Below are 24,630 nucleotides of genomic sequence, written 5' to 3'. Positions count from 1 at the left end.
TTTTCCCTTTAATCTATCAATGATGATTTTACTCTGGATTCCAAAATGGCATTGGAAAAGTGCCACAGAGGGAGGGGCAAAGTTGATATATTTCCATTCCTGACAGGGTGTGGATGGAAGCTTACCTGACCAGCTGTTAGCAGCAACTCTGAAGGCAAGAAGGTAAATGCTCGAATTGCCTGATATAATTTTTAAGAATGAACACTGAATTGGAAAACCATTTTAAAGGATAGAATCCCAAAGGAGATGTGATTGAAATAGAAGGATATACTTGTCTTTATTAAGTCAAATACTTAAAAAAAGAGAGTTAGTTTTATGATGTTTTGGATTTTCTGCAGATGTGGCAGTCATCACTGGGAGATATTAACAATACTTGTCGCCTCGCTCAGCCCCAACCACCTGGTCAGATGCCTGATGTATATGATTGATTTTTTAAAAATGTAGATGTTTGAATAACTTTTTAAACTTTTGCATACTTGACATATTGTATTTTATCTTTTAATGAATTATTTCTGAACCATAAGATGGTATAATATTTAGAATATCTATATTTTAAACAATGTGAGTTTAGATTTTTTTTTGCACCATAAGTTGGAAAACACTTTCGATGGTATTGTTCACAAGTATTTCTTTGTTTTTAGACATTGGTTATTATTTAGTTTGCTATAACCTGGTTTGAATATTTGTTCCAGCAGAATAGCATCTATTTGTGTAAAGTCTGAATTTCATTCTTGAGTTGTTAGTAGCTTTGTGGGAATTATATAAATTATAAGACATGAAATATTTTTGAAGTATAAATATTTTTATTCCTACTATATATAGGAAAAACCAGTTTTACTCAGAATATTTTGGGTTGTTAGAATGTCTATTTTGTCTAAACCTTTACATTTTTACTATAAGGGAAAATTATAATAAATGAACTTTTTCTTATATAGTAAATGAATGTTTTCTTATATTGTAGTAAATGAACTTTTTCTTACACAGTAAAAAATTAATAAAAAGCTGATTCTCTTATGCAGAATCTCTGTTAATTACAGCTGCCTGCAGAATATATAAAGTTAACATGAAATGCTAAATAATCTTCTAACATTTCAAACATTAGGATTATCTACAATGAAAAATGGGCAGATGATAACAAATCAATCCATAAATCTTATGAAGGGCTCTCATGTGCTGCCATTCTGTTCTTCACTGATGGGTACAAGGATGAATTAAAAACACTGAACCCACCTTCAAGACAATTGTGATTTGGAAGTAAAGACAGCAGTATAAAAAATAATTACCTTACAGTGTGATAGAGGAGTTAAGGGAAACAAATGCTGTATGGTTACTGTATACAGTGGTGACTAATTAACTCTTTAGAGGGAGAGGTTGGAGGAAAGTGGAAGAAGGTTTTACGTGTGTAATAAAGCCAGAAGGAAAGAAAACAAGCAAAATAGATCATTTGTTGATACCTCAAACACCATAAAAATGGAAAAACCTGTAAAAAATTAAAAATGTTACACATTTCAGATAATCAATATTTAAAAATGTATCTTCAAAGCTAACAACATAAGTTAAAATCTTACAGGAAAGATTTTCTTTCTTGTAAAAAATTGAAAGTAGATGAAGTTTTAAAATTAAATTGAAAATACATTACTTTCAAGGTTTTGAAGTGATAGAGTGCCAGAAAATATTGACAATTTTCAGTAAATAAGAGTAAAAACGATTCTATAATAACAACAAAGAAGATAAATAAAGGCAGATAAAACAGCTAGAGGAAATTTTTTTTAAAGAACATGTTTGAAAAACACAAAATGTTTATATAATATGAAGAGTTCATAATGATCAATAAATAAATGATCAAGACCTCAATAGATAATTGACAAATGAACAAGAGACAGTTAATAGGTGAGAATTTATAAAGAGAAAAGAACACATGGAGAAACGTTCAAATGTTAGCAAGTATCAATGCCATGTACATTTAAAAATAATACAATTTTCTTTTTATTTTTTAAGTTATTAAGAATGGCAATAATATCTGAAAAAGGTGATTATGACATAGCTGTTTCATCTGTAACTTTTTGTTGACAGTATGAAAGTTAAAAATCTTTATAATATTAGACCTAGAAATCCCATGTTGAAGAATATACTCTGAAGAAATAATGTGAAGGGAAATAAAAGCTATATTTATGACAATGTTTATTGTAGAATTATTCATATTAATAAAAACTGGGAAGCTAATTTAAATATCTAGCAATATGATGTTAGTTTAAACATTTAGATATGTCAATATAATGAGATATTATAAGGCCATTAAAAGAACATGTATGAAGACAGTATTAGTGAGGATAAACACTTAAGATGCAATTTGAAGTGAAAACAAGTGAACATAAAATGTTCATATAAACAGACACGTACACACACATGAGTGCAGTGATTGAGAGATTGGAAAGCACACAGAAGAATAAAGGCAATTTATTTTTCAGTATTGTGAGGGCAGAATTCCTCATTACTATTGTTCTGCCGTCTGTATAACAAATTAGACCTTGAGAATAAAATTCCTTCTTCTACTTCATTAGAGGTTAAATCGTGAATCACTTACTTGGAAAATATTATAGGCAAAAATATGATAGTATTTGTATTGATATAAAGTGATTTTTTTTCTTTTTCTTCTGACTAAGATCTGCTTATCATCTCTTTCCTATATAGCTATGGTCAGTAGGAGGTGACATTGCAGATAGTACATGGGAGCTATCATGTAAGTTACTCCCAATTAGGCTAAGGTTGTTTGCAATCTTGAAATCTCAATCTATATTTATGATACATTTGCACAGATTTCAATGCAATTTGAGAAGGATTTTTTTGAGTAAATTTTCAGTCTAGAGAAGCAACCTCCATAGAGATTGTAGGAATCTTTGGAGGACAAACTGGAGCTTGAGATGTGCCTTCCAGAGAGGGAGTTCACGGCCGTCCTGAGATGGACTCTCAGTGCTAGGAGGTCCTTTCTACAACCAGTGGTCTTGGTAAGAGACACAAACAAGACATGGACCTGCTGGTGGCCTCTGCATCCCATAGAGCCACATGGTGGTCACTCAGGACATGGCCTTTGTGAGCACAAGTGTTACCTGCTCCAGAGGGTGGCCTGGTATAGGAGGAAAGAGGGTAGCCTTGAAATCAGACTGTAAGAACTGATTTGCACACCACTTGTACCACGTAGTGGTTGGATGTACAATGAAAGTTGTTTCTAACTTGCAGGATTTTTTGAAAAATAGAGACAATATTTGTGAAATGCCAGACATATCACAAGCTCAAATTGAACAGTAGCTATTAGTAGTATGTCATTGTGGAGAGTTAGCACCAATTACTTAAGCTGAATGAATTTTGGGGGAACTTACTATTTTAAAAGATTATTTCAAGTCTGTTTGAAAATAATGATGACTGAAGTAAATTGCATGCAAGTTTTTCAAGTTGTAGGTTACTAAGAGGCAGCCTGTGTGAGCAATTGCCTTTAGACTCAATCAAACAATAACTTCTTTGTGTGGTGGATATTTTCCAGAGTAAACACCAAGTACGGCCTGTGAATGCTTGGGGAGCATTCCCTAAATGCATCTGGAGCCAAAATTTCATTCTGAAAAATTTCTCTTCAATTTTCCATATACAGTATTCTTAGCTATTTTGTTAGGCTCTAACTTGCAATGTCTTAAAATTAAATGCCATGTTTAGTAATACATCTACAATACATTTTAAAATTAAACTTTATACATATATACCTACATGATCACCCCCACACACATTAATACATAAGTGCATAAGAAATAAGTGTAAGCTTAATATGTAACCAACACTCCAATCAAAAAAGGAACCAGTACCAGCTTCCTAGAAGTCTCCTTCATGACTAGTTTACGTGGTGTCCTGAGGCTGGCTCATACCAGCTCACAAGAGCTGATTCTGTGCATCTTTTCCCAACTCTGGATACAATGGTGTCTTGTTGGCGGTTTGAAATTAACCTTAATGGGGGTATTTACACCATAGAAATCAGCAAACATTGTGAATCATGGATTTTTGTTGACTTTTGTGTTTTGGGAGACAGTTTATTAGTTTGCTGCTGTCCCTACCTGTGGCTAACCACAGTTCTCCCCACCCATTCCTAAGGGTAGCCACTCTCTTGACCTCTAAAACTGCAGATTAGTTTTGCCAGTTTTGGAACTTTATGTAAATGGAATCATACAGTATGAAAGTTTTTGGCCGGGCTTGGTGACTCACGCCTGCAATCCCAGAACTTTGGGAGGCCGAGGTGGGCAGATCACGAGGTCAGGAGATCGAGACCATCCTGGCTAACACGGTAAAACCCTGTCTCTACTAAAAATACAAAAAATTAGCCGGGCGTGGTGGCGGGCACCTGTAGTCCCAGCTACTCAGGAGGCTGAGACAGGAGAATGGCATGAACCTGGGAAGTGGAGCTTGCAGTGAGCCGAGATCATGCCACTGCACTCCACCTTGGGTGACGGAGCGAGACTCCGTCTCAAACAAACAAACAAACAAAACCAAAAAAAGATAAAGTTTTCATGTGTAATTTCTTTTTTTTCTTTTTTGAGATGGAATTTCACTCTTGTTGCCCAGGCTGAGAGTGCAATGGCACCATTTCAGTTCACTGCAACCTCCGCCTCCCAGGTTCAAGCGATTCTCCTGCCTCAGCCTCCCAAGTAGCTGGGATTACAGGTGCACGCCACCGTGCCCAGCTAATTTTGTATTTTTAGTAGAAACGGGGTTTCACCATGTTGGCCGGGCTGCATGTATGATTTCTTTGACTCAACATTATGTTATGATGTGATGTGAGATCCATGCTATGTGTTTATTCTGCTGATGATGGACATTTGCGTTGTTCCTAAGTTTTGGCTGTTATGAAATTGTTGCTATGAACATATTTGTACATATTTAAAAAAAATTCTTAAGGTGATTTTGCTACATACCTTTAAGAAATCTCTCTTACAATTACATTTTGGTATTATAATATTTAGCTCTCTGCCTTTTCTATTTCTTGCTAGATTGGTCCTATTTTGAATCCAATTGATTTGGAATTTGTGATTTAGTCATTACTGTTTTCAAATTAGTGTCCATGTAAAAGGCATTATTGAAATGCCAGGGATTTGGTCTATGTCCTATTGCTCACCACACAGAGAGGCAATCACTGAGACAAGTGTTGCCAGGGAAGAAGGCTTTAATCAGATGATGTTAGCCAAAGGGATGGGGATAAATCTCAAATCATTCTCCCTCAACTTACTAAAATGGGAGGTTTATATAGTGGGGAAGAAATGTAGCTACATATGGGAAAATAAGAATTAGGGAGGGGAAAGAAAATAATCAAGATGAGTGTGGGTTCTGCCATCTCTTTTTCTGCATGCCATGATGTGAATTTCAGTTGCTTGATACTCTCTGGGAGGCCTGCGAATGGGTTTCCTGAGGAAGGAATTCAGATAAGACAAATGTAAGTTTCAAGCTTTAAGACCAGAAGGGTCAATTTCTATGTTTATTCATAAAGACCATAAACTCACTTCTATGGAACAATTAGGCTGGTTTCAAAGGGATTTTTGATGAGGACAAGACAACTAACCTTAAATTTCTTTTTCTTTTCTTTTTAATTGCAACAACATAACATGATTTTTACTAACAGTCTAAGCTTATTTTTAATAAATAAAAGCAATGTTAAAAAGCTTTAAAGTATTTTTAAAGCGTTATGTTTTAAAATTGCCTATTTGAATCTGTGTTATTAGAATAATCAAATCTTAATGAGTGCTTCCTACAAAATACTCTTTTCCCTTTTCTATTTCATTCTGTAAATTAATATCTTACTCTTCTATGCTTCTTAAACTCTACTCCTGAATCTGCAAATGCATTATCTGCTCTGTTAGGTCACAGGTTTCTCAAAGGCAGAGATTGTGTCTTGTTCAGTTCGTCTTTTATATATAGTGACTAACCCAGTGGGAGAACTTCATAATTAGGTTGGTGTCATATTTAGGCAGTTTCTAATTAAAAAAAACTCACTCACCCCCACCCCCCAAAATAACCAAACAACCCTTCAGAAGGTGATTAGCAGATGACATTTTAATCAAGTTGTTAAATATTCATTATTTGCTATGTTTTAGACTTGTATGTAAAGCCAGGAAAGATCTTTCTATTATAAGCACTTACATATAGTAATAAAACTTTAGCAGCAACTGTCCAGCTGTTTTTTTTTCGTTGTTTTCTGTTACTATTGTTCTCTCAACTCCCTTGGAAGGTGAGGCAGCATTAAAGCTGCACACAACTGTAATGAAAGCTTAGAACCAGGTAACACTCAGAAAAGGGAATTGTTGCTGGGATGAGAGCATCACAGTACTCCTGGAAAGTAGTTCACAAAGTTTATAGAAGCTTGATGCAGAAACAGGCAGAGAGAGTTTTAGAGTGTTCTGTAGCCCACAGAGTGAGTAAGTGTAGTGCCAGAATTAGAGTGGAACGGAATGTGAAAAACTGTGTGATCTAGGAGGAAGCAGCCCTAGGCATGAGGAGGTCTTAGCCTTGCTTTGCTTCTGGACAGCTGCATGATTGTTGCAAGTCACTTCACCTCATTTGGCCTCAGTTTTTTTTTAATCTTGAGAAGTAGGGAGTTGGCCTGCATGAGTAGTCATGTCCTTTCTAAAGCAGGCAAGACTCTGATCGTTCAGTTCTGGGAGTGCTCATGTTAGAAGGCAGAAGGGGTGAAGCCAAGTGATTAACTGGAACATTTGAAGGGCCAGGTTGGGATAATTCAGTCTTTCTATCCAACCCCTTCTTTTCCTTCAATATAGTCAGGCTCTAGTCTTCTTTTAATAGTGATGACCAAATTGCCAGAATGCCCTTTACGTTCTCCTCCTTCGATGCTGAAAATTTTGATCAAACATCAACCTAAGTTATACAACAAAGGTTTTAAAAAATATTAGACTACATTTCACACAAAATTTTATCATTAATCGAAAGCCTGTGAAATCCTCCCAACTCAGACCATCTTTAATTTGTTGGTTTTCTTTTCTTTGTTAGTAGACTTGTTACTAGATGGGTAATGTGAGGTATGTGTAGAGAAAATCTGTTGGACATCAAGATGTTTACCAACATATGCAAGGGAAGCTTTCTGAGATGTGAGGCATTATTGAATTTCCAGATACATCCAGGGCATCCATTACTCAAAAAACACCCACCAATTAAGGCATAATGCTCCTGAAAACACTCTGGTGATCTATGATTACCCTGAAATTAGTTTGAAAATACAAAGTATGCCTCAAACCCAGTTTCCAGATGCAAGTTGAGAACTGTGAGTTAGGTACAGACTTGGCTGAAAGAAAATGTAAGAATAAAATGGACTATAAGCTGAATAAGGGGGGAAAGTACCCACATACAGCAGGCATGTGTTTGATCACCTATCATCAGTTGAGGGGCAACTTAGAAATGATAGATACAGTAGAAAGATTACTTAGTTTGGGGCCAAATATATGTGCTATTTGATTCTGCAGTTTTCTTTTCTGAAAAAGAGGGAATGATCATGTCTACCTTGCAGAGTTGTAGGATTAAAGCTAACACATGTAAGATATTTGGCACATGTTAGACACATTTTTAAAAAAGTTACATAATGTTATCTTTTTGAATTAGGTTTTACAGGCTAAGAAAGTCTATATTAACTGGGAAAGTGTTAAAACAAATTACACCATTCCATTCAATGCAGCAATATTTCTTCATGCTTATGGTGTGCTGTATCTGACGATAAAAGCACAAATAAGAGGATTTACATTTCTATCTTGGAAATACACAATATCCATAGGCAAAGAGACAAAAGAAAAGGCATTTCATTTGAGAGGCATAGGTCAGTGGTGAGATCTACATATTCTCTTGATAATCTGGAATAGATTGGGTGGTGAAGGCAAGATACCTGTTCTTAGGAAGTCACTGTCTTACTTTGGTTCTATATTATCTGTAGTTCTACACTGTCAAAAGAGGACATTGAACCCGGTGATATGGTTTGGCTCTGTGTCCCTACTCAAATCTCATCTCACACTGTAATCCCCATAATCCCCACGTGTTGAGGGAGGGACCTGGTGGGAGGTGATTGGATCATGGGGGCAGTTACCCCATGCTGTCCTCGTGATAGTGAGTGAATTTTCACGAGATCTGATGGTTTTATAAGTGTTTGGCAGTTCCTCCTTTTCTCGCTGTCTCTCCTGCCGCCTAATGAAGAAAGTCCTTGCTTCTCCTTCTCCTTCCGCCATGATTGTAAGTTTCCTGAGGCTTCCCCAGCCATGCAGAACTGTGAGTCAATTAAAACTCTTTCCTTTATAAATGACACAGTCTCTAGTATTTCTTTGTAGTAGTGTGAAAATGGACTAGTACACCTGGTGACATCAAAACCCCCAGCATCATTCAAGATTTATTGTGTCTTGAACAATATGAATGACTGACTAAAGTGCCTCAAGTTCTGTAGTTTGCATGTGGGACGAGTCAAAAGGCGGTGAGAATGTTAACAAGGGACATGACCTATGGGAATTTGCTGGGCATATCCTCAGTCACAGAGCAATGAGGGGAGAGTACAGGCAAAAGGTGTAAGCAGAACCAGCCACAACCTGTGGAGAAGAATGAGATGGGATGATGTTTGCTTGGCTGCTAACTTGGTAATAAAGAATGTTAGCCTTTGGCTTCATTTTACATGAATAAAGGGAGTTCTACCACAAAGTGGTAGGATTATGTCTCCTAAAAATATAGTTTAAGTCCTAATCCTTCTACCTGTGAATATGACCTTGTTTGGAAATAGGGTCTTTGCAGATGTGGTCAAATTAAGATGAGGTTGTACTGGCTTAGGATGGGCTCTAATTCAATGACTGCTGTCTTTTTTTTTTTTTTTTTGACATCATAACAGCACTTTTGCCTTTATTAATATTGGTATAAAAATATCCCATTTCTGATTTCTTGAGTCAAATTAATTGAGTGTTAGCCACAAGCTAGTTGAAGAGGAAGACATTACTACTGCTAGGCTAATCTTTATTAAACATTTAAAAAAATCAAACCTCCACTTTCCCCTCTTTCCTACCTTCTTTTTTCCCTCGACCTTAACACTTAGTAGATGATCTCATGGCCTACTTCTCCGAGTATATAGAAACCTTCTGTTGGGAGGTCTCTTAACTTTTAATACCAAATCTCCAAACCCACCTATGTCTATACTTATCCTGGTCTCCTTCCCTGTCTTTAAAAGAAGAGGGAAATTTGGATACATACATGGACGATAAAGAGAAGAATGTGAAGATGGAAGCAGAGACTTGAGTGATTTGTCTACAGGTCAAGGAATGTCAGTTTGCTGGCAACCACCAGAAGCTGAGAGAGAGGCATGAAACAGATTTTTCCTGAGAGTCTTGAAATGAACCAAATCTGCTGACATCTTGATTTTGGATGTCTGTCCCCCAGAACCATGGGAGAATAAACTCCTGCTATTTAAACCACTCAGTCTGTGGTAATTTCTTATGGCAGACCCAGGAAATGAATTGACACTACTAAATGAAAATAGATCTCTGTCTATCAATATCAATATCAACACCAATATTTATATACAGGGGTGATAATGACCTTAGTTTTCCAGTTCTTAATAGCATACTGAATAATTGTGCATGATTGTATTTCAGGTATGTAAAATAAAATTGTTTGTTCACTTATTTTCTTCCAATCACCATTTTCTCCTTCTCCTTTTTTTTGGTTTTAGATCGTTATAAGTTTTACAATGGACTCTCTTGTTGCAGCAAATACCAAATTTTGCTTTGATCTTTTTCAAGAAATAAGCAAAGATGATCGTCATAAAAACATATTTTTCTCTCCCCTGAGCCTCTCAGCTGCCCTTGGTATGGTCCGCTTGGGCGCTAGAAATGATAGTGCACGTCAGATTGATGAGGTACGTGTCCACTAGGGTGCTATACAGGGTCCTAAACTCTGGGTCCACACTCAAAGTCAGATGCTAATCCCACTCAGGCAAGCCAAGGGGCTTATTGCACCCTGGGCTTGGTCAGAACCCATCCCTGTCTCTGAGTCTTTATTTGTATTTTCCCCACCTTACTTCCTCTTCGTTCCTACCATTCTTAAAGTCTCACTTAAACTTCTACCTATTTTTTTTTTTTTTTTTGTGAGAAGGATTCTTGCTCTATCTCCCAGGCTGGAATGCAGTGGCGCTATCTCGGCTCACTGCAAGCTCCGCCTCCCAGGTTCATGCCATTCTCCTGCCTCAGCCTCCCAAGTAGCTGGGACTACAGGCGCCCGCCAACACGCCTGGCTAATTTTTTGTATTTTTAGTAGAGACGGGGTTTCACGGTGTTAGCCAGGATGGTCTCGATCTCATGACCTTGTGATCCGCCCGTCTCAGCCTCCCAAAGTGCTGGGATTACAGGCATGAGCCACTGCGCCTGGCCACTTCTACCTTCTTTAGGGTGCTCCCCAACTTCATGTCTGGCAGCTTTTCTCATTCATCTCTATCTTTATCTCTGTATGCATGTCTGTCACTCTTTTACTCTATGATCACTAATACCAATATTGCTAGCGATTTTTAGTATGTGTATATGTCTTCTCTCTCACTCATTTCATTAAATAAATATTCATTAAGTACCATATATGGCTCCAGTGGCTAGACAGCTTGGTGTCCTCCTGGACTCTTTCTCTTTCACTTTACACCACGTTTGTTCGAAAATTCTGTTGGCTTTTCTTTTGAAAGATATCCATAATCCAGGCACTTCTCCCAGTCTCCTTGAGGTCTGAACCACCACCATCTTTTCTCACCTGGATACTGCAGCAACTTCCTGATGGGCTTTCCTGCTCTCATTGGCAATCTATCCTTTGCACAGCAGCCCAAGAGACCCTTTTAAAACCTGAGCCAGATTCTATTTCTCATCTGTTCAAAAACCTGGATTTCTCATTTCACTCATGATAGCAGTTCAAGTCCTTACAATGGCCCACAAGGATCTGGAGATCTGAATCCCAGCTAAGCCCTGTGACTCCATCTCTCACTTTCATCCCTCCTCACTGTACCTGTCACACCGGCCTCCTGGCTTCCTTGGGTAAGCCATGCCCATCCTATCTTGGGGCCTTTGCTCTGGGTCCCTTTGCCTGATGGCTCTTTCCCCTGGTAAGTGACCTCAGCTCATTTTCTTCTTCAAGACTTTGATCAGTGTTTATCTCCTATACGGGGCCTACTTTGACCTCCTAATCTAGTGCTGCATCCTGACCTCCAACCCATAAGGGATACCTTTTTTTCATGTGGCATTTTCCACTGTCTAACATACTGCATACAGAAATTAATTACTATGTGTCTTGATTTTTGTATGCCTCCTCCACTAGAATATAATCTCCTAGAGGGCAGGGATTTTTGTCCTAGAACAGTGCTTGGCTTACAGTAGGCACCTGATAAACATTTCTGGAATAAATAAATGAAGGCGATAAGAACAAATCCCCAAATAAACTACAAGTTCCCATGGTTGGCCTTATACTTCCTTGGACGTAGCACATAGTGCAGGGGTTATGCACAAATCAGGCTGCTTCCCCTGAATATGGAGCAGTAGAATTTATGGATTAAGACAGAATGTGTTTCTAGGGTCATTCTGCTTTATTCATCTCTTAAGATTTGGTGTATTATTTTCTTATTCCATTAGCAAAACTTAGCTTTAGAGTGTGGTTTGCATCTTGCAGGGCAGAATTCAGATGTTCTTTCTTAGGCAGTTGGGGGCACCTGCTGACCAAATGGGTCTGAGTAGTACAGGATATGACACCTGTCTCCTACCTTTCTACCAGGCTCTGGATAACTTGTCTTTTGCTGTCCTCACTCCCTTGATTCATGTGAAACTCTAGATCAGCACTGTCTGACACAAACATAATGAGAACCACATAGTAATTTAAAAATTTTTAGTAACTGTGTTACAAAAGTAAAAAGAAACAGGTGGGACTAATTTTAATAATAATTTTTTAACCTAGTATATGCAAAATATATCCACATATCATCAATATAAAAATTTTAATGAGCTATTTTATTTTATTTTTTATACTATATTCAAGATCTGGTGTGTATTTTGCACTTACAGTCAATTCAGATTGGGTATCTATGAAATGCTCCATAGCTACATTTAGCTTGTGGATACCTCTATATTCTTTTAGTTTGGTTATATTTATTCATAAATGCTCTCCCAGGGTAGCAGTTGGTTCTTCTCCTCCATTCCACCTCCCAACCCAAGGACAGAAGCACCCACTGTCCTTTAAACTGTTGTTGATTGTTTTGTTTGACTATGTAATCATTGTCATTGTCTCATTATGAAAATGTTTCTGAAGTTATTCAGGCTTCCCTGTGTTCATACTATCTGAAAGACCCCATCCCATTATCACGCAGATACTACACTTCAACGAATTTTCCCAGAATGAAAGCAAAGAACCTGACCCTTGTCTGAAAAGCAACAAACAAAAAGTGCTAGCTGACAGCTCTCTGGAGGGGCAGAAAAAAATGACAGAGTCTCTGGATCAGCAGGTGAGTCACCACCATAGGAAACTCTTGCCCTTCTTTTTTACAAACTACTTATTCTGGCTGTAGGATATTTGGTGATAGTTGCTTATCCCCAAATATTAGACTCTGGATACCATCAACAGCAATAACCTCATGTGATCTGTGATTCCTTTCTGAGTATGGATCTCAGATGTCCTTGGCTATGAGCTAGTTTCCTAAAGAGTAGGATCTGGTATCTTCTGCTTATGAGAAAGAAACCTAGATCATCACTCTGTCACTCATCTGCTTCTACAGGCCACAGGGCCCCAGCATAGAGCATGGTCAAAGATAAAGGTGGTAAGGGGTAGGGTCAGCTGTGGAATTCTTACTGTCTCCCTCCACCTCTGCTTGTTCCATTTTGTGCTGAAATCTGCGCTGACAGACAAAACTTTTATTGGTTGCCTCATGCCAGGAGGAGGAAAGATATTCTCCAGGGTATGCATCCCCCTATCTTAGAAAGTTTAAGAAGAGGGTGGAGAGATGATTTTCTTTCTTTCTTTCTTTCTTTCTTCCTTTCTTTCTTTCTTTCTTTCTTTCTTTCTTTCTTTCTTTCTTTCTTCTTTCTTCTTTCTTTCTTTCTTTCTTTTCTTTCTTCTTTTTTTTTCTTTCTTTCTCTCTCTCTCTCTCTCTCTCTCTCTCTCTATTTCTTACTTCTTTTCTGAGATGGAGTTTCACTGTGTCGCCAGGCTGGAGTGCAGTGGGCTGATCTCAGCTCACTGCAACCTCTGCCTCCCGGGTTCAAGCGATTCTCCTGCCTCAGCCTCCAGAGTAGCTGGGATTACAGGCATGAGCCACCGCGCCTGGCCTCTTTTAAGTATAAAGAAAATCAGGGTGTGTGAGTCTGAAATATAGTGAGTGTTGCTGAGTTCCCCAGACATATTTTTCCTGGATGATCTTTATATAGATGCGGGAGCCATAATCTTCTGTTGGGACCACTTCTCACCCTCTATTCCTCTGTTCTTCCCAGCTCACTTCCCCCCGCATGGTAACAGAGACAACTGACATCTTACTAAGAAGCTCCATCTTGCTTCTGTACAAAACACGTATCCTTTAGTGGTGTTTAGCTCTTCCGATAGACACAGTGAAGGTCACATTTTGTTTCTTCTTTCCTTAGGCTGAGTCCTTAAACAATGAGAGCGGACTGGTCAGCTGCTACTTTGGGCAGCTTCTCTCCAAATTAGACAGGATCAAGACTGATTACACACTGAGTATTGCCAACAGGCTTTATGAAGAGCAGGAATTCCCAATCTGTCAGGTGAGTTGCACACGAATGGTGACTAAAGTTACCAGGTAGCGTACTATTTAAAAATCAGGGAGTAGCTGGGTTACTCACCTGCCATCTAGAACACAAACCTCTTTGACAGGATGATGCGCTGTGGACTGGTGAGGTGTCCAGGACCTCCCTCTTTCAGTCCTACACTTTTCTTCTCTTCCAAGTGTTCAACTTGAGCAGTTTACGGGGCCCATTGTGGGTGGAATAGAGTGGGTGGAAAAGGGTTGTGTGAGTAATGGAGGCTTTGGAGCACGTGTGGGCTTGGTAATGGCATCCTCTCCTGACTGTCTTCCCCAGTCAAGGTGCCTGGTTGCTGCACTTCTCTCTCCCTTATCTGTTAGGTGCCCCCAAGACATTTCTGTGGAATCTCCTTTTGTGCCAGGATCAGGCTACCCCTGCAATGCAATTGTGTTCACTATGCTGTTTTGAGAGTGGGGTAGCAGGAGGAGACTGCATTTTGGTGTTTGGAGCTGAAAGGCACAGGACTTGTCTCTCTGGCTAAACAGCTTTGTACCTAGAGCAAGCTGTGTCTCCATCTGGGCTTCAGTTTCCTTTCGAATCACTGGAAGGAGCCACGTGCTAAACAATAAATGTGGGGTATATGACCAATGGCAAAGACATGACATGGCTGGTTAGCGCGGGACCAGCCAGGGGTCGGGTGGCCTCCTTTGGCCAAAATAACTGTGTTCCCTTGCAATGAAAGTAAGATTTTTCACGCTGGATTTTTTAAAACTAGCCTTTTTATGAGCTATAAATTCATATATTAAACAATTCACCTGTTAAAAGTACACAAACCAATGGGTTTGGTATATTACATGACTGATTTTTTTTAAAATTGTAGTAAAATACATATAAAATTTACCATTTTAACCATGTTTATGTGTACATTTCAGTAGCATTACTTACATTCACAATGTTGTGTAACCATCACCTTATCTATTTCTAAAACTTTTTTTTCATCACTCTAAACAGAAACTCTGCAACCATTAAGTGGGAGTTTAATTCTTAAAAACAGAAGCATTTTCCAGCCAAGTCTTTCAAGTTACTTGGTATTTATCTTGGGATGGCTCCACAGATGGGTTGTTGAAATAAAAGGATATCCAGTAGGAAAGGCTTGTCCTGTTGTAACTATAGACTGTTCATGAATAATGTTCGATAACCTCATTTGTCACTACAAAAACCGAAATGTCTCTGGCTAGTTTAAGACTGGGGATGGCTATAAACTGTCAGGCCTCTCCCTGCAATGTGAAATGACCAGGCTAATCTTTCTTGGGACACTTCTCAGGAGAGCCTCACACCTAACTACGAGCATCACTGCCTGACTTTATTGCACGATTTCCCTTTTATTCCAATGGAACAGGAATACTCAGATGATGTGATTCAATTTTACCACACGACGATTGAAAGTGTTGATTTCCAAAAAAACCCTGAAAAATCCAGACAAGAGATTAACTTCTGGGTTGAATGTCAATCCGAAGGTAAGAAAGCCCAAAAGCACGGGAGCTGGTATTGGTTTCCATTTTAAAGAAAATTGGTCTGTTTGCAGATTGCTGGTCTACTGGGGGCCAGAAGTTCACATATGTGGACTGTGTTCAAAGCTTGGTTTGCAGAATGAGATACCATCTCACACCAGTCAGAATGACTATTATTAAAAAGTTAAAAAACGACAGATTCTGTCAAGGCTTCAGATAAAGGGGAACACTTATACACTATTGGTGGGAATGTAAATTAGCCATTGTGGAAAGCGGTTTGGAAATTTCTCAAAGAAGTTAAAACAGAGCTATCATTCAACCCAGCAATCCCGTTACTGGGTATATATCTGAAGAAATAGAGATCATTCTACCAAAAAGACATATGCACTCATGTTCATCACCACACTATTCACAATAGCAAACACATGGAATTAACCTAAGTGTCCATCAATAGTGGGTTGGATAAAGAAAATGTGGTACATATACATCATGGAATACTACACAGCCATAAAAAAGAATGAAATCATGTCCTTTGCAGTAACATGATGGAAATGGAGGCCATAATCCTATGAATTAACACAGGAACAGGAATGCAAACATTGTTCTCACTTATAAGTGGGAGCTAAACATTGAGGACACATGGGCATAAATATGGCAAGGAACAATGTACCCTCCAGATACTAACTGGGGGCAGGGAGGGAGAGAGGAATGGGTTGAAAAACTACCTATTGGGTACTATGTCTACTGTCTGTGAGCAACATGCCATGTAACAAACCTGCACATGTACTCCCTGTATCTAAAATAAAAGTTGAAATTTAAAAAAACAAAACAAAAAAGCATGATCTGAACAGCATCAAACAGTTAAACTGCTTAGATATTGCTGTTATTTATTATTGCAGTTTTGGTCTCTGGTCTTGCTGGCTCTGGGCGGGAAAGGAGGACACCAGCCTCGTTAGTGCTGATCTAGGTGGGGCTTAGAGAATGCTCCCTTCTGCCGGTGCATGTGTGAATTTGAAAAACAGAATAAACTCTTCCCTCCAGGACCAAAGTTAGTGACCTGAAGGGTCAGGTCAGGCTGCTGGACACAGACTAGGCCCCTTTTTGATCATTGTGTGGGGCTGGCGAGGATGTTCGTGTACAGTGAAAAGTTTGGAGTGCATGAGAGAGCACAGGTAGTGCATTACGTCCCCTGCCTTCAGAGAGAGACCATGACCCCAGGCATTTGCATACATTTTGAGTGGCTGGAGGCTGGGAAATGATAGTTGACTTACTTTAGGCTGTCCTTGGTACCAGAGCGACACTTTTGGTTCCTCCCTTCCATTTGGTGACTTTCTCTCCCTGTCTCCTCTTTTTCTCACACTGACTTAGGGATGGGATACCCCTGCCTGCCTTTCCTTGGGAGAAGTCTCTAAATTCCAAAATTATTGCTTCTTCCTTCTTTCATAGGCCACAAAAATGACCATTCTTTCAAGGCTCTACTCAGATGTCAAAAGGAAAGCAATTCCTTAACGAAGTTCATATTAAGGCCTGGATATGTACTTTCCCCTTAGTGAGTTAACTTAACTCCTCCAGAGTATTTTTGTAGATGATGTCAACCTAATCTATTATTATGGGATTTAAGCAGAGCTCTTCTTGAGATGGAAGATCTTTTCTTCTTAAGACATCTGCAAACATTCAAGTAACTGGTGATCTGGTAGTTCAAGGTAGAAAAGGGTGTACCCCAAAGATAGGATATTGCCTGCTAGCCTGGGGCTTTTCAAGTGGGGCTTAGGGCTGTGTTATTGTGGAAGGAGCCCCAGAGCCGAGCCCAAAGGTGGAAGGCCTGAGGACCCATTCCCGCCAGTCTTACTGCTTCTTGGCTGTGTGACTTCAGCTCTCCCTGGATGCAATTGATTCTTCTATGAAGAAGGGATAACAATACCTCCTTATCGTGGGATGGATCAATTAATTGATTAAGGTGGGATGGAATGAGAAAGAGCATATAAAAGTATCTATAAAATAGGTTTTATATCATGGTCTAGCACATTTATGTGTATTTTTGTTTATATGTAAGCATATATCTTACGCTATGTTGAGTGCTTGAGACAGGAAGTTTATATTGTAGTTCTTTGTTCTCAGGGGAGCTTATCATATTGTCAGATGACTAACTATATAATTTGAAAGATAAACCATAGTATAAGATGTCTATTGACAAGTTGCAAACACAAGCAATACAGGGAATCAAAGGAGATTCCTTCTGTTACAGTGCTGTGATTGGACACCCTGCGAGGTGGAGTGAGAGAGTTTCTCCCCTGCCCCATCACCCCCTCTCTTACCTCCAGCCGAGATTGTGAATTAATCTTCTTGGGTTAGTTCTTGAATGAGACACTCCCTAGTCCTGGGGGTGATAAGCTGCATTAAAAAGAATTATCGGCCGGGCACAGTGGCTCACTCCTGTAATCCCAGTACTTTGGGAGGCTGAGGTGGGCAGATCACCTGAGGTCAGGAGTTCAAGACCAGCCTGGCCAACATGGCAAAACTCTGTCTCTACTAAAAATAAAAAAAGTTAGCCAGGCATGGTGGCAGGCACCTGTAATCCCAGCTACTCTGGAGGCTGAGGCAGGAGAATCACTTGAACCCAGAAGGCAGAGGTTGCAGTGAGCAAGGATCACGCCATTGCACTCCAGCCTGGGAGACAAAAGCGAAACTCTGTCTCAAAAAAAAAAAAAGTTATCTACACAAATGCTTTTGATACAGTTCATACTCAGGATATTCTCTGGGATCTTCTTTTAGGTAAAATCAAGGAACTCTTCAGCGAGGACGCTATTAATGCTGACACTGTGCTGGTACTGGTGAATGCTGTTTACTTCAAGGCCAAATGGGAAACATATTTTGACCATGAAAACACGGTGGATGCACCTTTCTGTCTAAATGCGGTACTGTATCAGAACTCATGGTTTTCTAGCTAGCCAACTCCTAATTTCCACTAGGAATGATTTGCAATATGTCTACTCAAAAAGTTACAGCTTACATTTACAATAAGAACATTTTTCGTTGATAAGAACCAGTACCTGCATTTCACTGAGTATTTTTGTGCCAAGTGCTTCCTGCATGAGTATTTTTCCATTTGTTATTTGATTTGTTCCCCCAAAGAGCATTATGAGATGGGTGTTATTATGATTTCTACTTAGGATATGAGGCAAAAAATGGAAAGGCTAAGTTAGTTAGCCAGATTCATTCATTAGGATTCAATCTGTGAGCGTTTGCCCCAGAAACTTGTGTTCTAAGCTAGTAGATTTAGGATGGGAGGAAACGGAAAGGGTTGGGTCCCAGCCATCCACTTGTTGGCCAGCTGGCTTATTACTGGAGATACATTTTTCTCTCAAGCACCGAATATCCCCATCTGTAGGTTGATGACCCCTCACCCACCACCTTGAGGTTATTATGAGATTTAAGGTGCCTGGGGTTGTGCCGTCCCTCTGAAGGAGCAGGTGTTGTTATTTAATATGGAGATGATTCTCACTTAATGATGTCTGCCCTTGGTGCTGTGGTGGGGTCATCCAGGCCAGCTGGCATGGGGTGGTGTGAGGCCAAGAGGCTGGGCTGGGGTAGGCCCTACGGTGGGACAGCTTGGCAGGGTGTGTTTCTGCTGACTTAACAGTGGAGATGCTTTGATAGTAAGTTTACCAATAGTCATCTTGGGAGCTGAAGAACTGATTAAAAAACATGGAAAGGGCCAGATGAGGTGGCTTACCCAGCATTTTTGGAGGCTGAGGAGGGAGGATCACTTGAGACTAGGAGTTTGAGACTGGCCTGGGCAACACAGGGAGACCAGGTGTGGTGGTCCATGCCTGTGGCCCCAGCTACTCAGGAAGCTGAGGTGGGAGCATTGCCTGAGCCCGGGAGGGTGAGGCTGCAGTGAGCTGTGATGGCATCATTGCACTCCAGCCTAGGTGACAGAGCAAGACCCTGTCTCAGAAACAAACAAGCAAACACCCGGCCCCCATCCCCGTCACGCCACAACAAAAAAAGACACAGAAAGATAAAGTGTTGGCAAAGTAAGGGCCACTGATGAGTGGGCAGACTCTTGTAGGCTGGATCCCTGGTGTGGCTCAGGACTTCTCCTGCAGAACCTTCTCATCTTTAGGAACCCCTGTCCTCAGTGAAGCTGGGGCCATATGAATTTGGGAGCTTCCCATAGCCATCCTGTGACCTCCTACCTTGACTACTACAGAATGAAAACAAGAGTGTGAAGATGATGACGCAAAAAGGCCTCTACAGAATTGGCTTCATAGAGGAGGTGAAGGCACAGATCCTGGAAATGAGGTACACCAAGGGGAAGCTCAGCATGTTCGTGCTGCTGCCATCTCACTCTAAAGATAACCTGAAGGGTCTGGAAGAGGTAAATCTTCATTTCCACATCTCTACAAAATATTTAATGATAGATCTTTAGAGAACAACACTGTCTACTGTCTACCATCTCGAGGAAATACAGTACCTCGGCTGTCAGAGACATTAAGGAATATATAAGAATCTGAATTAGATTAGATATTTATTCCTCATTTGTTTAGAATTTAACGACAAATGCCAAAAATATTGGGATTAGAGTTTCTTCTTTAATCTCATAGCTCTCTGCCACTGTTTCAGCAAATCAAGGAATCTGGGTTCTGAGTAACTTGAGAAGTTTTTAAGTTTTTCCTTTTCTCTGAATATCCTGACTTCCGGCCTCTTACTCATACCATTTTTCTATAGCTCAGTTAATTAAAGAATTAACTGAATCCTGTTTTGGGGAATATGTACCTTGACAGAAGTGTAGAGAGTGACAACAGAATTGATTGCTTGCGAGGTAGGAATTAATAAAGGCTGGAGAAGCTCAGCTACAGATTGTCCAAGGGGGTAAAGAGATAAAGATAGAAGGAGAGAGAAAGTGAGAGAGAAATACCAATATAGCAGATATAGTAGTTACAACATCAATAACAACCATTATTCAGAATTTTCTATGTGCTATCACTGTGTTAAGTACTTTATATACATGATTTTATTAATGCTTGCAAGAATTTAATCATATTATCTGTTTTATGGAAGAGGAAATTTAACTTCAGAAAATTAGGGCTTGGCCACAGCACCCAACTAATCGACTGAGCTTTGCTGTGCTTTGAACACTTGTCTGTCAAACACCAGAACACACTGGAACCTGAGTTGTCCCCTAACTTCTTCTAAAGAGGAAAGATATTTGCTTGAAGTTTTAGATGAAATCAGACTATTCTCTAGCTTAGGGAAAGGGCTTGAAGCTCGTCACTGCCCGCTGAAATGGACTCAGGCACCTTGAAGTTACTGGGGGCATTCTTTGCGGTCCCATAATCTGATGCTAAATATTATTTCCTTCCTCTTGTAGCTTGAAAGAAAAATCACCTATGAAAAAATAGAGGCCTGGAGCAGCTCAGAAAACATGTCAGAAGAATCAGTGGTCCTGTCCTTCCCCCAGTTCACCCTGGAAGACAGCTACGATCTCAATTCCATTTTACAACACATGGGCATTACGGATATCTTTGATGGAACGAGGGCTGATCTTACCGGAATCTCTCCAAGTCCCAATTTGTACTTGTCAAAAATTATCCACAAAACCTTTGTGGAGGTGGATGAAAATGGCACCCAGGCAGCTGCAGCCACTGGGGCTGTTGTCTCAGAAAGGTCACTACCTTCTTGGGTGGAGTTTAATGCCAACCACCCTTTTCTCTTTTTCATTAGACACAACAAAACCCAAACCATTCTCTTTTATGGCAGAGTCTGTTCTCCTTAAAAGGCGAGCACTGTCTAGTACTTTGGAGCTGGAGGAAAATATCAGTTACAATCTTCCCCTGGCATACGATGGGCATTTGAGTTTTTGGTAATATCTAAAGCATTCCCTTCATCCTCCAGCCATCAGCTTATGCTTATCTTGATCTTTCTGTCACCCTGTAGCTTATTTTCATCTGAATCTGTTAGTATTGAAGGGCTGTTGTTCTCTACCGTAAACTTTCAAGCATGAAAATTCACCCTCTGTGACCTGAAGGTCAACACAATTCAGAACAGTACCTACCTCCTTTTGAAGGAATCCTAAAAGTTCAGGTCATTAGACCATTTCTAAGAGATGGCCACTTTAACATGGGCGGCAAGAGAACATATTTGACTGGAACGTGTTTGGAAACTCAGCTCTGTTTCTGGGGTAGTTATGATTGTGGTCATCACTGGGCAAGATGCCCTGTTTCTTCCTTTGACAGCTACTGCATGGAAGATGTCCTGTGAGGTCTTTTCACCTAGGAGAAGGTAGGGCTTGGGTGTATTCAAGTGGTAGCTCAAAGACGTATGAATGCCCCAACCAGCACTCATTTTGCACAGAGCAGAGGAATGATATTTGTCTTGTGATTTTGGCACTGCCCCAGGAAAGTGGCTAGTGGATTTAGAGGAGGTTTATCTCAGTTTTCCTTATTGAGTCCCCCAACATTATCATCAAACACTTTCCTCTGTCTCTCCTCCCCCTAGCTCCAAGAATTCCCACCTATGGCTAGTTCCTCTTATGCACCCAACACAGGCAGGTGTGGAGAGGAGTGCTGCTGGCATCGTGGACGGCTGGCCTCCGTGTGCCCCTCTCTCTGCCTTCTGGCCGCGTGGACTTTTGTGTCTTCTGAGAGGTCTCATGCCAGTCCATATGGTGAGAACAGGCTTGAGCCTGGGCATGGTGTCCATAGAAATACTTGTTGGCTGGGCATGATGGCTCATGCCTGTAATCCCAGCACTTCTTGGGAGGCCGAGTCAGGTGGATCACTTGAGTCCAGGAGTTCGAGACCAGCCTGGGCAACATATTGAGACCCTGACTCTACAAAAAATATGGAAATTAGCCGGGCGTGGTGGCATGCACCTGTAGTCCCGGCTACTCAGGAGGCTGAGGTGGGAAGATCACTTGAACCCAGAGGGTGGAGGCTGCAGTAAGCTGAGATGGCGCCACTGCACTCCAGCCTGGCTGACAGATCGAGACCCTGCCTCAAAAAACAAACAAACAAACAAACAAAAAAACCCAAAAAGCCAAAACAAAACCTGAAATCCTTGTCAAGAAGGCCATTTGGCTCATCTCAAGCTCTAGTCTACTGAAGGCCTGACCCCTGAGTTTTCCTACTCACGGACTCAGGGCCTCTGTTCTCTGGTGGTAATCTGGGTTCCTAATTTCTGTCTTAGCTGAATGTCCGACTCACATCTCTTTGGAGTCAGTCTCTTTCCTATCGAGGTGGGTTTCAGGTCTTGCTTGTGGCTCAGTTTCCTTGGCCCACCTTGTGGCTCTCCTTCTCCCAGCTGCCACCAAGTCGTTCAGTGTGACCGCAGCAGTTTTTTGCTGGAGAAGGCAGGTGAACCACACCTGCTCCCATGCTAGCCTCCTCTCCCTTTTCTCACCTACCCCAGTGATTTCTTTGTGCTCTGAGAGACAAGTTCCACATTCTCCATACAACCTCATTGTTGAAGCTCACTTACGACCTAAAACAATTTGTCGTTGGTAACGTGAGACAGTTTGAGGCAGTGCCTTTTCCAGAATGCATGTCCCATGGGTCAAATTAATTTCAGATAACCAAAAACTTCATGTCCCCTGTGGTTCCTTTTGGGGTTGACGTTTTGGGGGCTGTTTCCATGTCTGACTTGGCATCACTGCCAGACACCAAGCTGGAAACCATGACCTGTATATAGGCCTGCATTGCCTGGCATTTCTTTTGTTCTTATTCTTTTACTTGGTAAACACATTTTTTTTTTCATTTACATCGGGATTTCTCAGATTTTGAAGCATGAGAGGGAGAATGTATCTATTTACAATAATGAGGAAAATTAAGAATCTTAAATCTTTATGTAAATCAGTAAACATTCTTTACTAACCTTTGATTTATTAAGAAGTTTCTTCTGAATGAATAAAGCACTTTTGTTATTAGTTAAAATATATATGATATGTTGCCAAATGATTTTTTTAGGGATATAAATTTAACTTCAAACTGTCATCCAAAAATATAAAAATACATAATCTATGAAACTAACAATTCATCTCAGTTACACAGGAAAAATACATCTTGCCCCAGTAATAGTTTCTCCCAGCTTTCCATCATAATTACATATGAAGGTATATAAAAAAGAAGAAAACTGACAATGCTGAAACCGGAGTGATAGCCAGCTGATCATCAGAATATAGAAGAAATTTCTGCTGACTACAAGTTTTTCTTTTTTTTTTTTTCTTTGAGATGGAGTCTTGCATTGTTGCCCAGGCTGGAGTGCAGTGGTGAAATCTTGGCTCACTGCAACCTCTGCCTCCTGGGTTCAAGCGATTCTCAAGCCTCAGCCTCCTGAGTAGCTGGGATTACAGGCACCTCTCACTATGCCCAGCTAATTTTTGTATTTTTAGTAGAGATGGGGTTTCACCATGTTGGCCAGGCTGGTCTTGAACTCCTGACCTCAAGTGATCCACCTGCCTTGGCCTCCCAAAGTGCTGGGATTACAGGCTTGAGCCACTGTGCCTGGTCCCTGCTGACCACAAGTTCATGAGGCTGGGCAGTGAGGCATCATTGAGGGGTCACCTGCATCTCATTGCCAGTGAGTCAGTCTGCCTGTTTTCTCCCATTGCTGCCTTCCTCTGAGTTCAGAAACACACTATCTCTCAACTTGAATTTTGGACGTCTATCTCTTTACTTTGTACTTGCTGCTGTCCTTCACCCTCTGTCTTTCTTATTAGTTAGTTTCTTTTTTTCTGCAGCCATTTGAAGACTGAATGACTTCTCAATTATGACTTGGAAGAAGGTGAGGACAGGCATTTGTTCCTTCCATCCTAGGCAGTTTAGTCATCAGAAATAAAATACTTTGGTGAAGCCAAGGACAGGAAGATCCTTGGTGGCAGTGTTCTTGGATATTTTATCTACATTGTCTGTTTAAAGTGTCCCAGACCCAGGCTATACAAAGAGGAGAATATTTACCTGAGCCCAGCAGAACTACACTAGATGGAAGCCTTTCAGACACTGGAAATTATGCTCCAAACAGCGAGATCTTGATTCTTCATTTTTCTTGCACCAGCAAGATTGACCCAGCAATATGGTGCCCAGGGGTAGAAAGAACCTACCAGTCAGTAGGCCGATATAATTGCTGGAAAGCCAACCAGAGCATGATTTTAAATCAACAAGAGAATGAGCTCCCCACTTCCTCAGTTTAAGGTTTCCTCCATATAGCAATGTTGACAGGTATGCCAACCTTGCTATATGAGGTAATAAGATGAGGTAATGTAGATTCAAAAACAATTGTTTCACTTATGCTGACTGTAAATATTCTGGTAAGAGAAAAATTGACATATAGTACTCAACAGGCTC

The 24,630-nt window shown here is 40.3% G+C and overlaps 1 protein-coding gene across 1 annotated transcript in view; it reads left to right on the top strand.

Annotated features, from left to right (window-relative positions):
- The window catches only part of SERPINB12 (serpin family B member 12), a 49,373-nt gene extending 28,308 nt beyond the window's left edge, over positions 1-21,065 (top strand). The window contains exons 3-9 of the mRNA XM_032151692.2: positions 9,734-9,919; positions 12,392-12,526; positions 13,656-13,796; positions 15,175-15,292; positions 18,059-18,201; positions 19,500-19,667; positions 20,661-21,065. Of these exons, the coding sequence (XP_032007583.2) occupies positions 9,734-9,919; positions 12,392-12,526; positions 13,656-13,796; positions 15,175-15,292; positions 18,059-18,201; positions 19,500-19,667; positions 20,661-21,065 (1,296 nt within the window). The remainder of the gene's footprint in view (positions 1-9,733; positions 9,920-12,391; positions 12,527-13,655; positions 13,797-15,174; positions 15,293-18,058; positions 18,202-19,499; positions 19,668-20,660) is intronic.
- The last annotated feature ends 3,565 nt before the right edge of the window (positions 21,066-24,630 follow it).

Source organism: Hylobates moloch, unplaced genomic scaffold, assembly GCF_009828535.3.
Source record: "Hylobates moloch isolate HMO894 unplaced genomic scaffold, HMol_V3 SCAFFOLD_5, whole genome shotgun sequence".
NCBI classification, from domain to species: domain Eukaryota; kingdom Metazoa; phylum Chordata; class Mammalia; order Primates; family Hylobatidae; genus Hylobates; species Hylobates moloch.
Note: the sequence above shows the minus strand (reverse complement) of the source record. Positions and strands in the feature narration are given on the sequence as shown.